Source organism: Vicugna pacos, chromosome 10, assembly GCF_048564905.1.
Source record: "Vicugna pacos chromosome 10, VicPac4, whole genome shotgun sequence".
NCBI classification, from domain to species: Eukaryota; Metazoa; Chordata; class Mammalia; order Artiodactyla; family Camelidae; genus Vicugna; species Vicugna pacos.
In genome coordinates this window covers 17,798,344-17,811,256 of record NC_132996.1, presented here as the reverse complement: position 1 = coordinate 17,811,256, position 12,913 = coordinate 17,798,344, and the positions used below count along the sequence as shown (strand labels likewise).

Here is a 12,913-nt window from a genome sequence, read left to right as displayed (position 1 = left end):
TGATCCTACCTTTGCATCCTTCCACACGTAAATAAAAGAAAAAGAAAAAGGCTTCATTCTCTCACACAACCTGTATTCAAAGTAGGCTCCCCTAGGCCTACTGCCTTATAACACTGTCAATAAGTCATACTATGATAGTCCTGCTGCACCTTTCAGAAGCTTGTACCTCAACAATAGATGTTCAGAGAGCTCCACGTATCATTTTATGCTGCCTGCAAGGTGAGTTAAATGAGGGGAATGCTCCAAAAGTAACTTTTGAACTTCTTGCCTCCATCACACACAAATTATTTCATGACATGCAAACTGCCACAGCACACACAGTTCCCAGAGGAACCATTGCCATTTCCTCATTTCCATCAGGCAATGTATGTATCATACAAATCAGCCACTTTCTTCACTTATTTCAGAGCACAGCACAGTGGAATGAGTTCATGAAAGGACAGTCAGCGTGTCTAGAATCTATTCCCAGTTTTACAATTGACGCATCATTCTTACTCCCTTTGCATTTAAGTCTCCTATTTGCAACACGGGAATAATGACATAGTACCTGTTTGTTTTTAAGGCACTTGAAAATTCTCTGATGGAAGATTTCACACAAATGTAGAGGCTATAATTATACCAGAAAGACTTGAAAATTGCAAATCTGTGTACTCATCACTATTAAACAGTCAACACAACAATGGCAGAAGAGAAAGAATCCTTCTCTAAGGCATCTAAAATCAAGCATTGCTGAATATGCAGCTATTGAGAAAAATATATGTAAAAAAATATTCATTTTAAGGACCGCTTAATTCTAAACCATAACACATTTAGACAAATCCTTCGCAAGTTATCCTGACTCCAAAAGAGAAATACATGAAATCCCTAATCAGATATTTCTTATAATGCAAAACTTTCTGAGAAGATATTCTTTCTCTTTTCAAAAGTTTTGTTGTACTCTAGAATTCAAGAGAGTATTTTAGCCCATTCCACTAAGGTTGTTCCAAACATATTATACTGTTCCAAAATATAAAAATAATTCTCCTTTAATCTGGCCAATCTTAGAATAATCAAATAATCAAACTTACAGTACAGTGGTGGACAGGCATCCAAGCAGGGGCTTCCACTGAACAATTCTGGGCTGGGCATTTACCTTGGTTTTGCTGCAAATAAGTAAAAACAATATTATGTTCTATAAATTATGTGCAGCATACACTGGTTGACTTGTTTATCATCAATATGTTTATTACCATATTTACAAGTATAGGAAGAGCTTTGAGAATGACTTTTCAGTGCTGAAATAAGTTAGGTTATGTAATTTCTACTCTTAATCAAAGCACAGGAAAGTATTCTTTGCTTTTTGTATATACTCTAATAGATTCTGGCAACAGGCTTCCTCAGCAGCTGGCCTTTCAGGTGCCAACAGGAACCATCTGAAAAGCCTCCTACCCTAGAGGCAGGTCTCTCCTCCAGGCTCCCAGACAACCCTGATACATGCCATACCCCTGGGAGATCCCTTGTGTCATGGTATGGAAGGACCTGTTTATTTGTCTTCCCTTCCAGATTATGAGCTAGTGGTGATGATTCTCTCCTGGGCATTTCATGGAATCCCAGAATGTAAAACTGTACAGGATATATTTTCAAAGGCTTTTCTTGTCACATCAAAAACTGAGGTGCAAAGAAATGAAACAAGGAGCACAGAGATCTGACATTCTAAACCATTTGCCAAGCACTTCTTTTCACATAAGAAATGTATCTCAGGCTAACCTAATCTTTTGTTGTAACTCCTATAAATTCACTTCTAATTGGCCTTTTAGAGAGAATGAAATGTTTTCCTTTAACCAACAATACAGCTTCATCCCTGTAATAACGAGTGCTGATTAGTGCTAAAAGGGGAGGAGGTGATTCTAATAAAGCGTCTTTTATCTTTTATTTATTTTATTGTACACTCAATTATAACACAGAAATACTAATAATAATGTTAATAATAATCATGTAAACCACAGCTGTGATTTTTTAAGCTACTATAAATATGTTAGCATTTATTCTGGTCTCATTATATTATCACTAATGGCTACAACAAATGCAAATAAAAGTATTGCTATGCCCACTGCACAGGAGAGAAAACTGAGGCTCACAGAGGGTAAGCAATTCACCTTTAAATTACCCTACAAGAAAGTAGCATAACTGAGATTGCAGCAAGAATTTGGCTGACTGCTGTCCATGCACGCCTCTTCTATGAGAAGCTGGTATTTTTCATTTTCTGTTTAATGGGGCTTAAGACATGTCATCAACTAATATGATTTCATCATATCAATGATCCTAACATGTTTGACTTAACTGGAATTAAGTATTGAATTTAGTACTGTGTTAAGAATTGTTTTTTATGATTTGTAAGCTTATTTGAGCAACCTTTATTTAGGTGATCTATTTTTAAGGCATCACTAAACTCTGAAGTGCTGTTTGAGTGAGTATTGATAAAGTTGCCATAAAAATACACTTAGATCATCAATCCCCATGCTCAGTTTTCTTGTTTAAATCAGAATATAACATACAGTACCAACAGGGTACATAAGGTGCACTGGACTGGTGTCATATGACCACAATTTCAAGCAAAGCTCACGTATGTGCTTGCTGCCAGGACGTGCCTTTGAGTCCTGGTAGTCACATCTGTAAAACAGTGTTAGTATATTACCTAGTTCACGAGAGTGTTTTCAGATGATAGATAAATATTTGCTACAGGTAACTATCACAATTGGCAAGGATGTTATGAAAAAATACACAAAATAAAAGGACAATTTATTTTCCCTTTCTGATAGCTTAAGCCAGATAAATAAATATAATTTATCTACACGTGAAGCTAAGCCTTTTGAAATTTGAAAGCATTAGTAAAACGCTAGTTATTATTATTTCTAATTATAAAAAGTCACACCAAACAATGTAATGGTGAAGAATCTGTCCTTTGTAATAATTCACAATTGTTTTTGTTAGTAGTAGTAGTAATAATAAGGTTGTTTTATATCTAGATAGCATATATCTTTATGGAGCATATAGTAAAGAGGCAAAATTCAATAGATAAGTGAGCTGCCCTTTGGTAGAGGAGTGTAAGTACTCATAAAATGTGACGGGGGCATAAATAAGAAGTGTTTGAACATCTATGGATATACAGTAGGGAGTAAAAAAAAATATGGAAATCAACTCTTGTCCCACTATTACCTGAGTTTTGGACCCTAAGGCCTTCCCATTCGTGTTTTCATTAAGAAGATTAACAAAACGATTTCATAGAGACAGACACATAAAAAGCCCTACTGAAGACAGATGCCACAAAAACATACATAATTTTGTAATCCATAGTATGTGACCAGGAAAAAATGACTGAAATAGGAGCTAGGACCTTGGATTTCAGTAGTGTCCCCATTAATCTATCTGTGGGACTAGAGAAAGTTACTTTAACACATTAAACCTCAGTCTTCTCATCTATAAAATGAGAGGGTTTTATTCGATCCACCCATATTCCTCCCAAGAATTTAATATACTTCCTCCTCCAAAGGGGCACACCCTCCAATTGAGAGTCCCTATCATCCTAATCTACTGTTACCTTAAGAATATGGTTATTTCTCTGTGGGTTTGCATGATGATAAAGGTTAAGAATTGCTGGACCAGTTGACCTCACAAGAGCTTTCCATCCAAGTGTGGTTATTGAAAACCTCAACCTCAGGTTTTACCTACCCCTTCACTCTACTTCTAAAGAAGAAAAGATCTAACATGGGACAAGGGAATTGCCATGGCAGGTGAAGTAGAAGGGTTAAAAATTCTCTTTTTCCTAGAATTTTTCATCTCCTTCTTCAGTATCTTTTCTCTGTAACATTTAATGTGGGCACTATGACAGAGTTTGGAGTTACTACCTACTTGGCAGATCCTTGGCCTTTAGAAGACCAGCAATATGAATAGTAGGGGAAAGGATACTCCCTAGACTATCTTTAAGTTAATTCTTAGGACAAAAATCAAGATGGAATATTAGAATTACCGTAAGGGCCAGCCTATCTCTCCAAGCAAAATTTAAGATAGAAGTTGGTGACAAATCACTCTAAAGACAGACATTTCACTCACTTTCCCTTCTCTCCCCCATCCATCTGCACTGGATACCTCTAGATTGCTGACATATGACTTGAACGGGATTCAGGAATCTGAAATGCTAACTCTGAAAAACATGTTCTCTTAAGAGCCAAAACTATCAGCAAGTTTTGGCCTTTTTAAAATACAGTGCTGTTTAAACAGGTTGATGTTTCCAAGTCTCTCATCTTCCTCAGTTGTCTTTTTCTGACTTTAACATCTTGACATTTTTCATTCCAGAATATCCTGAGCAAATGAGCCAAATATGCTGGACAATTACACCTCAGATTGATTATGTAAATATGTAGCTACAAAGAATTTGAATAGTGACAAACACTTGACAAGAAAACTCTGAAGATTCCCTACGCAATCCACCCCATCCTCTAGAAAGAGCAGAAATTTTTTGTGTATCAGGCATTTATATTTATTTTTATTTATTAGAGTGCTTTGGAGTCAACCAAGTGCCTGTATCAATATTTTAGCCATTTAATCCTCAAAACAAGTTTGTATATGGCAGGGTGATTACTGACTCCTGCAAATAAAATTGCAATCTAAATGCTTCATTCAAAATAGTATGTTTTTCCAAAAGAAGAGGAAGAACTAAAAAGTTTTGTTGTTCTGTTCACAGTAAAATGATTCTCATAAATATAGAAGTCTGTTCTGGGTTGAGAAGTGTCACATGATACTAGTATACACATATTCATTCATTTGTCCAGCCATTCATTTATCAAACATGTATTACATGGAAGGCACCATGCTAGGTACATATAGACATAAAACTTAGAAATATGAAGACTGAAATCCTTTCTCTCAAAGAGCTCCCAATCTTTTAAGAGATACAATGCAACATGTTACATTTAAAACAGGGTTAAATACTAGGACCACTCATTCATTGCTCAACAAATATTCATTGAGAAATGAGTATGCTCCAGCCATTATATTAGGAAGAGGATGTATCAAGACTCAGTCTCTGCCTAAAGAAGTTCTCAGTCCAAGAAAAAAGAAACTAATAAACATATACTGATAAAGCAATATTAATTATATGGTATAAATAAAATGTGACATAGCAGATGAAAAAGATCCATCTCACCCATTTTGGGGGCAGGAGTGATAGGGTTGTGAAAAATTATGCAGTGAAATTGAAGCCAAAGTCAAAAATGTTGAACTCTGACTGGGTAAATCAGGAAGGCTTTATAGATGAGACACTTCCGTTTTCCAGTAAAGCTTTTACGAGGGGAAAGAGTAGAGGGCCTTCCAGCTAAAGGTGCACCATGCACCATCTGATAGTGCTGAATCAAGGTATTCTTGGCCTTTGTAAGGAAACCCCTCAGTTTGGGGCCACAGAAACCTAGGAATGAGAGGAAAGAATGATTCCATGTTACACAGAAAGGGGACTTTGGCCTTTCCCCTCCTTGTAGCTCTGTTTAACAGGGCAAGGACAGCAGGATGTGGGACAAACTGGGTCCTGCCAGGGAGTGAATATGAAGGGATCCAGAACTGATTCCATAAAAAACAGAAGAGGCTCTCCTGAGTTTAGTCTCTGGGAAAGCACTTCAGGTGTCTTTCTCATCTTTTCTGAAACTCGAGTATTAGACAGGTGAAGAAACAGAAATTAAAACATGATGTCCAAGGGGTAAAACTGAATGGCAGGGTGGAACTAAAATAACATGTAATCATGTATTTGCAAATACACTGTGAGATATAAAGTAATTTATAAATGTAATAGGTAATTATATTTAAACTATTAATTATAAATATTAATGTGATATTTATGAGTTAATTCTTATTAAAATAATTAGAAAACACATTTTCTGACTTCTAGTTAAATACATACTTCAGTACATCAAGAGTTAAGGTAATTTTCAAAAAATCTGAACTCCCAGGATGCCTCCAAATATATATAGATATTCATATATAGAGAGATATACATATAGTGTCTATACATAGACATATGTGTATAGAAACATACATGCATATATGTATGTATGTGTATATATACACACATACATAATTTTTGTGTATACACATATGTATATAAATAATTTTACTTAGGAAATAAAGGTTTTCGTGCAGTTAGTTTCGTAACTTGCCATAAAGATGTGTAATTTCAGATTAAATTGTTAAAGAAAAGGAGAAAATCAAATTTGCCAGGTACAAAAATACAATATAGTTAGAAATGTATGTACAAGATGATACATTGGAAGCCCTGTCTAAGACATCAAGATATGATAACAATGAGATTCCAAAGGAGAAGCTATAATTTTCAAAGGACATTACCAAGAACCACTTTCAGGTCTCTAAACCCTTATCTATAATGAGGGTATATAAGGGTTAGCTGGTTGGAGAGTTACAAAGAGAAGAGATTTTTTTGGAGAGGGGCTGAGAGAGGTCTCACTTTTCACCTAAGATTAGTGAGAGAGGCTTCAGTGGGCATATACCTAGAGCTTAATATAACTTCCTTGGATTTGAGAGGCCAGTATACTGGGACCTGACTCCCACCTGAAAAGTTTAACAAGTGAGATAACATGGCAAATTATTGCCTCAGGAGAGGTGACTTCCAAACCAAAATTTTTAGCTTTGTCAGGGCAAGAGAGCCATCCTGGAGTTATTGTGATGCCTACCAAGACAACCCTCCGTGTGGAGTGGACTGCTACAAAACCTGGAGCTAAAGAATGCATCGTCCACACTATAGGAGACTTAGTCAGAAAGGCCCAGAAAGAGAAATTCCGTAAGACCCACAACAGTGCCCACAATAGAAAGAGTCTGAAGCCAGACTGCCTGGGTTAAAATCCCAGATCCAGCATTGACCAGGTAGGTGACCCTGGGAGAGTTGTTTAACCTCTCTTTGCCTCAGTTATGAAGATGAAAGGAATAAATACAAGTGCTTAGAACCATTTCTATACATAATCAGCACTATGTAAGAGTCAGCTATTTTCTTTGTTTTTGTTATTATCATTATGTGTCAGTCTCAGAAAGAAAAACTATGACAATTTCAGTCTAATAAGAACTTTCTGTTCTCCTTTTTAAATTTCCTTCTTATACTCCACACCTGGAGGGATCAATAACCAACCAGCAAAATGAGAAAGAAGAAAAGAGAAGCCTGTTCTCAAAGTGTTTCCCCCAAAGCTGATGTCCTATCTGAAGATCCCACAGTAGGAAAAAAGAGTTATTAATCCAGAAAAGTGTTAAGAATTTTGATTAATATTTAGGACTGGACAATTTTAATTACTTAATTGAGACTATATTTATGATTTTAAGTGATTGTAGGATGTTTAATTCCTTGCAAGCGACTGGAAATTCATGGAAAGTTATAAGAGCATCCAAATTTTCATCTAGTGAGCAGCGTAGGGATTATTAAGAAATTTTAAACAAACCATGGGGAGCTCCAAATAAGGCAGCTTCTATTATTATATCCTTCTTGCTCAGTGTATCAATTACAGCTGCAAAACATACTCATGGTCAGTGTTAACCTTTCTCATTCAATTTTGGGCATAATTCCTCATAATTCCTCAATATACAACTTTATCCCTTCCTGGGCTTATCATTCTATTTGCTTCCTTTCATTTTATCAGATTTCAAAGATGTTTAAAATAAGTTGGCCTAATTTGTTTCTGAGGAAATCCTCACTAAGATTTACTCTGTGCTGGAGAGTCATGCATTTGGCTCCTCTGTAAATGAGGAAAATGTGGCTGACCCATTCTCCACAATATACTGCGAATGAGGGCTTTTCAGTGGACAGGGATGGTAATGCTGAGCTGTGCACATGCTGCCCAAAATTTCTTGTGAGTCCAGGCAGGCATTTACCCAGGTTAGCAGAGGTGAAATCTGTGGCTAACCGGTACATAAGAGGATTAAACACTCCATGTTAAAATAGTATTCTACCCTTCTGGCTACCTAGATTAATTAATTATGATGAGTGACATAAGCTCTGAATGCTCAGAGCTGGCCACATTTAAATATTCACTATACATGAGAGCCACTGTTGTAACTTGACATTTTATAGTATCAATGGAGGGAGGGCCCCTGGAAGAAGGCATTTCCTGGATGTATAACAAAATAATATTTATTGAGCATCTATTAGATGCCAGGCACTTGATAGGAGTTCTTAAGCTCATTCTATCATTGCATTAACCCTGAAAGGTAGTGGAGGAAAATGTTTAATGCCATGAGGAAATCACTGGACCTGGGTTAGAATGCCAGATTTTTCACTTTCTGGATCTGTGACCTTAGGTAAGTTTCTTAGTCTCTGTGGGTTTCAGTTTTCTCTTCCATAAAGTAGAGAATAATAACAAGTGTAAAGGATTATTATAAGGATTAAATAAGATAATAATGTAATATGTTTAGCCCAGGGTCCAGTATATGTTCTAACAGTAATGAGTATACTTATATAAATATTAATATTTATCTTACTAATCAGGGATTTTTTTTCTCCTATCCTACTTAGCTTCTCTAAGCCTATCTTCTCACCTCCGACTATAAAATAATAATATATATCTCATATGTTCACCATGAAAATTAAATGAGAAAAAGAACAAGAAAGTACTTAGCAAAGATCAGGAAATTTAAATCTAAGTTTTAAATCTAAGTTGGAAAGAACATCTGAAATACTGCAACAGTTTTAGGATGACTAAATTTGGGAGCGAGAATTGACTCTGCAATCTGGGATCACGTACTTGAAATAACTGGTCTGTAAATATTTCTGAGGAACATATTACAGTTTTTTAGTATTTTGTGGGAGCATGTCCCAATATCCCATGAAGCTCTAGAAATCTCTAAAATTGAATTATTCCTATGCAGAGTTAGATACAACAGAGTAATTTAAGCCTCTAAATACAAGATTAAAAAACAAAGTCTTGTAAAATACTTTAAATACCACTGATATTTGCATGCTGTCACTGAATCCTACTGTCATAACAAGATGAGACAAGAGGAATGAACTACAATTGTACTTTTCCCCTTGCAAGAAAGAAACTTTGGACATTATCTACAACTGCAGTCAATGAATATTCTTCACTGGCAGATCTTATCCATTATATCATAAACTACAAACTCTTATGGAAACAAAGGCTGTGATTTTTAAAACAACCTACATTTTTCTTCCTGACACATTTTTAAATTCATCTGTAAAAAAAAAATACCTCTTTTGAATTAACAGCTAATGAAAAATATCTAAAATTTCAGGTCTACCAAATAAAGTCCATCTTTGAGGAAGGAAATGCCATTCAGAAATAAGATCAAAGCAATTCATTTCTATTTTCACTGCTACCATAGAGACAAAGAAAAAACAGTGAAGAGTTTTAGCTGAGTTAATTCTTCCTGAAATTTATAATTAACTACATGGGAAAGGGGACAATTACCATATTTCCAAAGAATAAAGGATTTAAAAAGTTGAGCTTTTGATAAGATATAATTACAACCTATTAAAATACAATTCCTATCAATTTGTTCTTAAATAATTCTTAAGTTTCAAAAAATGCATATACATTGAACAGTGTTTTCTGAAAAATACACACAGAATGCCATCAGTTTAAAGGTATACAGTTCTCTTACCATAGGTTTTCCACAGATACTTAAAATTCTGGCAAAGCCTAACAAAAAGAAAGGGTTGGGGGGGTAAATGGATATTATTTTTGTATGTGCTTTGTCTTCCTGACACTTAATGAATATATATTTTTGGACAAATGTTAAATGAAAGAATGTGCAGGCTTCTGCAGATCAGGTGTTATAGCCAACATCAAGCAGTCAGCCAGGAAGAAGTAGCAATTAAACCTGTCCTCGATTTAAATAGAACTTCAGACTGCTAAGTAAATTGCATGTGTATTAATTCAGGACAGTTTTATTTTAAAGGACTAGCAAGAAAGCAGTAGCTTGAAATCCTAGGAGAGTCATAACAAAGACCAGAGAGGAATAATTCTTTTCTTTTTGCTAAAAATATGTTTTTATTTATGGTGTCTTTAGCAAATGATTTTCAAATGCTTTTTATCAGTAAGATTACCTAGAACTCCTCCTCAAATTTTCTATTTAGAACCGTATTTGAAAATAAGTAATTTATTTTATTGTGGTATATCATAAATACAGCATGGTAAATTATATACCTCTTTGTAAAATCATGAAATATAGAAAGTTTTTTTTTATTAACACTTTTTGAACAGCGTTTTATGGAACAGCAAAATTTCTGCTGATGTGGATAATAACTGGTATGATTCGTATCTTAAAATTTGACTTCTGGATATTCTCTTTTAGAATTATGTGTAAGTGGCCTTCAGGGAGAATCTCTATTGTAGACTATATTGCTACTTGAGAAAGTGGTATATTTGATTATTCTGAGGCATTTTTGTCTAAGGTTCTCAGAATAATTTTAAGGAAATATTTGAAAGCAACTAAAAATTTTAACTCAGATCTTAACCACAGAATAGCAAAACACCTACTCGGGGCTCCTTTTGCAATAGTACCAGTTTTATTTGTAGTTCATTGGACAAATTCTGAGTAATAATCATTAATCATTATTATAGTTTTTTAAGTTATTTTTGGAGGTTACTTGGGGTAAAACCATTCAATAGTACTGATACACTGTGTTCTCTAAAATGCAAAGCAATATATTTTTCAAAAGAGGCAAAATTGCTGTGAACTCCCATTCCCTTCCTAGACAAGTTTGTGTCCTATGAGCTGAGTGTAATATAATGCATCCTGCTTTGGAAAAAAAAAAAGAAAGAAAAACCTTTATTATTTCCTCAATTATTTCATGACCTAATAATTTAGGACAATAAAGTCATTTTTAAATTTTCTATTTTTAACTTTCAGTAAATTTTAATATTTTTATATTAAAAATTTACTATATAGTAAAAAATTACTATACCTTTAGAATATATTTATGGTAAACACATACATATTATAAACTCAAATAATTTTCACCAAAACCAAGTTAAACATAAATTTGTATAAAATCTCTGAGAAGTTAAACAGACACGAGTTGTCATTCCTTTATCAAACTGAAAAACTTACCTGGTTGTTAGAGCTTTTGTTTAATAAAAATGTGCTATTGACTTATAAGTATTTTTATACTTGAATTTTAGAAGTTTAACTTATGATTGCTATAAGGTGGTTTACTACAGATGTGATCTTAGAGTGTGTGAACACTTACATCTCCTGTAGTCCATTTCTCTTACACTAAAATGACATTTAAACTATCATTTCAGTCCCAGCAATCATTCAGAGAGAAGTTCACTAGTTGCCTGTCTGTCAACTGAATAGTCTACTCATCAGAATACAAAGATATATTTTACAAATATTTCTTGTGAAGTGCATGTCATGCGTGTTTACATGCCTAAGTGTGTGTGTGAGTTTGCAGGAAGGATTTCATCCACTCGTTCACTATTCAATAATGCAGTAACTACCAGATGTCTGTTAAAGGAAAGAATCAATCAACATTTATGGTGTACCTGTCAGCACCATACTAGGTAGTTGATGATAAATATGACTAAGAACTTCCCCACCGTCTTCAAAGAGTTCATATTCTAGCAAGAGATAGGCATGTGTAAAAAGTAATTGCACAACTACATGATGGTTATTACACAGATACATTGTTCTGAAGACACGGAGAGTAGCTAGGTTAGTTCAGTAGGGCAGTATCAAGGAAGATATTTACAGAGGAATCTATATCTGATCTGAATTTTAAAGGTTAAAAAAGAAGCTTATTAAGTAAGCATCAGGCTAGAGAATTGAAAGGCATTCTATCCATAAAGAAAAGCACGTACACAGAAACAGGAGAATAGAATTCAGATTGTTTGGGGAACCAAATATAATTGACTATAGTTCAAGCTAAGGCATGAAGGGTGATGGGATTTGAGACAAAAAGTTAGACAAGGGCGAGAGCATAGAGGGCAACATATGTGAGGTTAAACCATGCAAACTTATTTCTGCAGGCCAGTGTTTCTTACATCATAGTGTGCAAAAACAACTAAGGATACAAATCATCTCAGCATCTTGCTAAAATTCAGGTTCTAGCATGAGGTTCAAGATTCTGCATTTCTAACAAGCTCCGGAACAATACCACTGCAAATAGTCAACACACTACACTCTAAACAATGGGGAATTGGGGACTCATGAAGCGTGTTAACCAGAATTGCAACATACAAAGTGTACACACATATATGTAAATGTATATGTGTATGTATATTTTTTAAGGAAGTTTCCAGTTAATAGCATGGAAAATACCTAGGGGTGGGAGGATAGGAAAGGTCAGAAGAATGAATGGGAATTGGGAAAGATAGGGATTTAGGGAAAAATAAAAACTAAGATCAATTCCCATTTGTCTAACCATAACAACTGGGGAATGGCATTGTAGTAGGATAGAAAAACTCCCATTTATCTAACTATAACAAGGGAGAGAGTAAACTATGCAATGAGCAGAGAACAGAGGAGGAGAATGATTTATGCTCAGAGGGCTCCAGAGGATGGATGTTTTCCTGGATCTTCTGACTTAAGTTTACTTAATGGGTAAATAGAATTCTAAATTCTAAGAATTTATTCATTTACTGTCAAACTATTTTTTTTTCACAAAACCAGTTGTCTCCTGAAAGTTTAGTTTAAGAACAGAATTATTTAGATACAAAGAAATGAATATGTGTGTAGGAGTATTAGAATTGAGGTATTTGGGGGATGAGTATTTTCATAGAATTTCATTTCTAGTGCTAATTTTGAATGCATACTAGAAGAAAAGGTTAAAATATTTGGTGACACCAATATATACCTATAAACCTGGAAAACATTTGCTAAAGCCAGGGGAAATCCCAATCACCATGACGACACATCAGAAGTTTCC

At 34.7% G+C, this 12,913-nt stretch overlaps 1 protein-coding gene across 2 annotated transcripts in view; it reads right to left on the bottom strand.

Annotated features, from left to right (window-relative positions):
* Positions 1-12,913, bottom strand: part of DLG2 (discs large MAGUK scaffold protein 2) — a 1,735,130-nt gene that overhangs the window by 1,369,500 nt on the left and 352,717 nt on the right. For both annotated transcript variants that reach the window (XM_072969091.1, XM_072969075.1), the window contains one exon: positions 1,068-1,142. In XM_072969091.1, the coding sequence (XP_072825192.1) occupies positions 1,068-1,142 (75 nt within the window). The remainder of the gene's footprint in view (positions 1-1,067; positions 1,143-12,913) is intronic.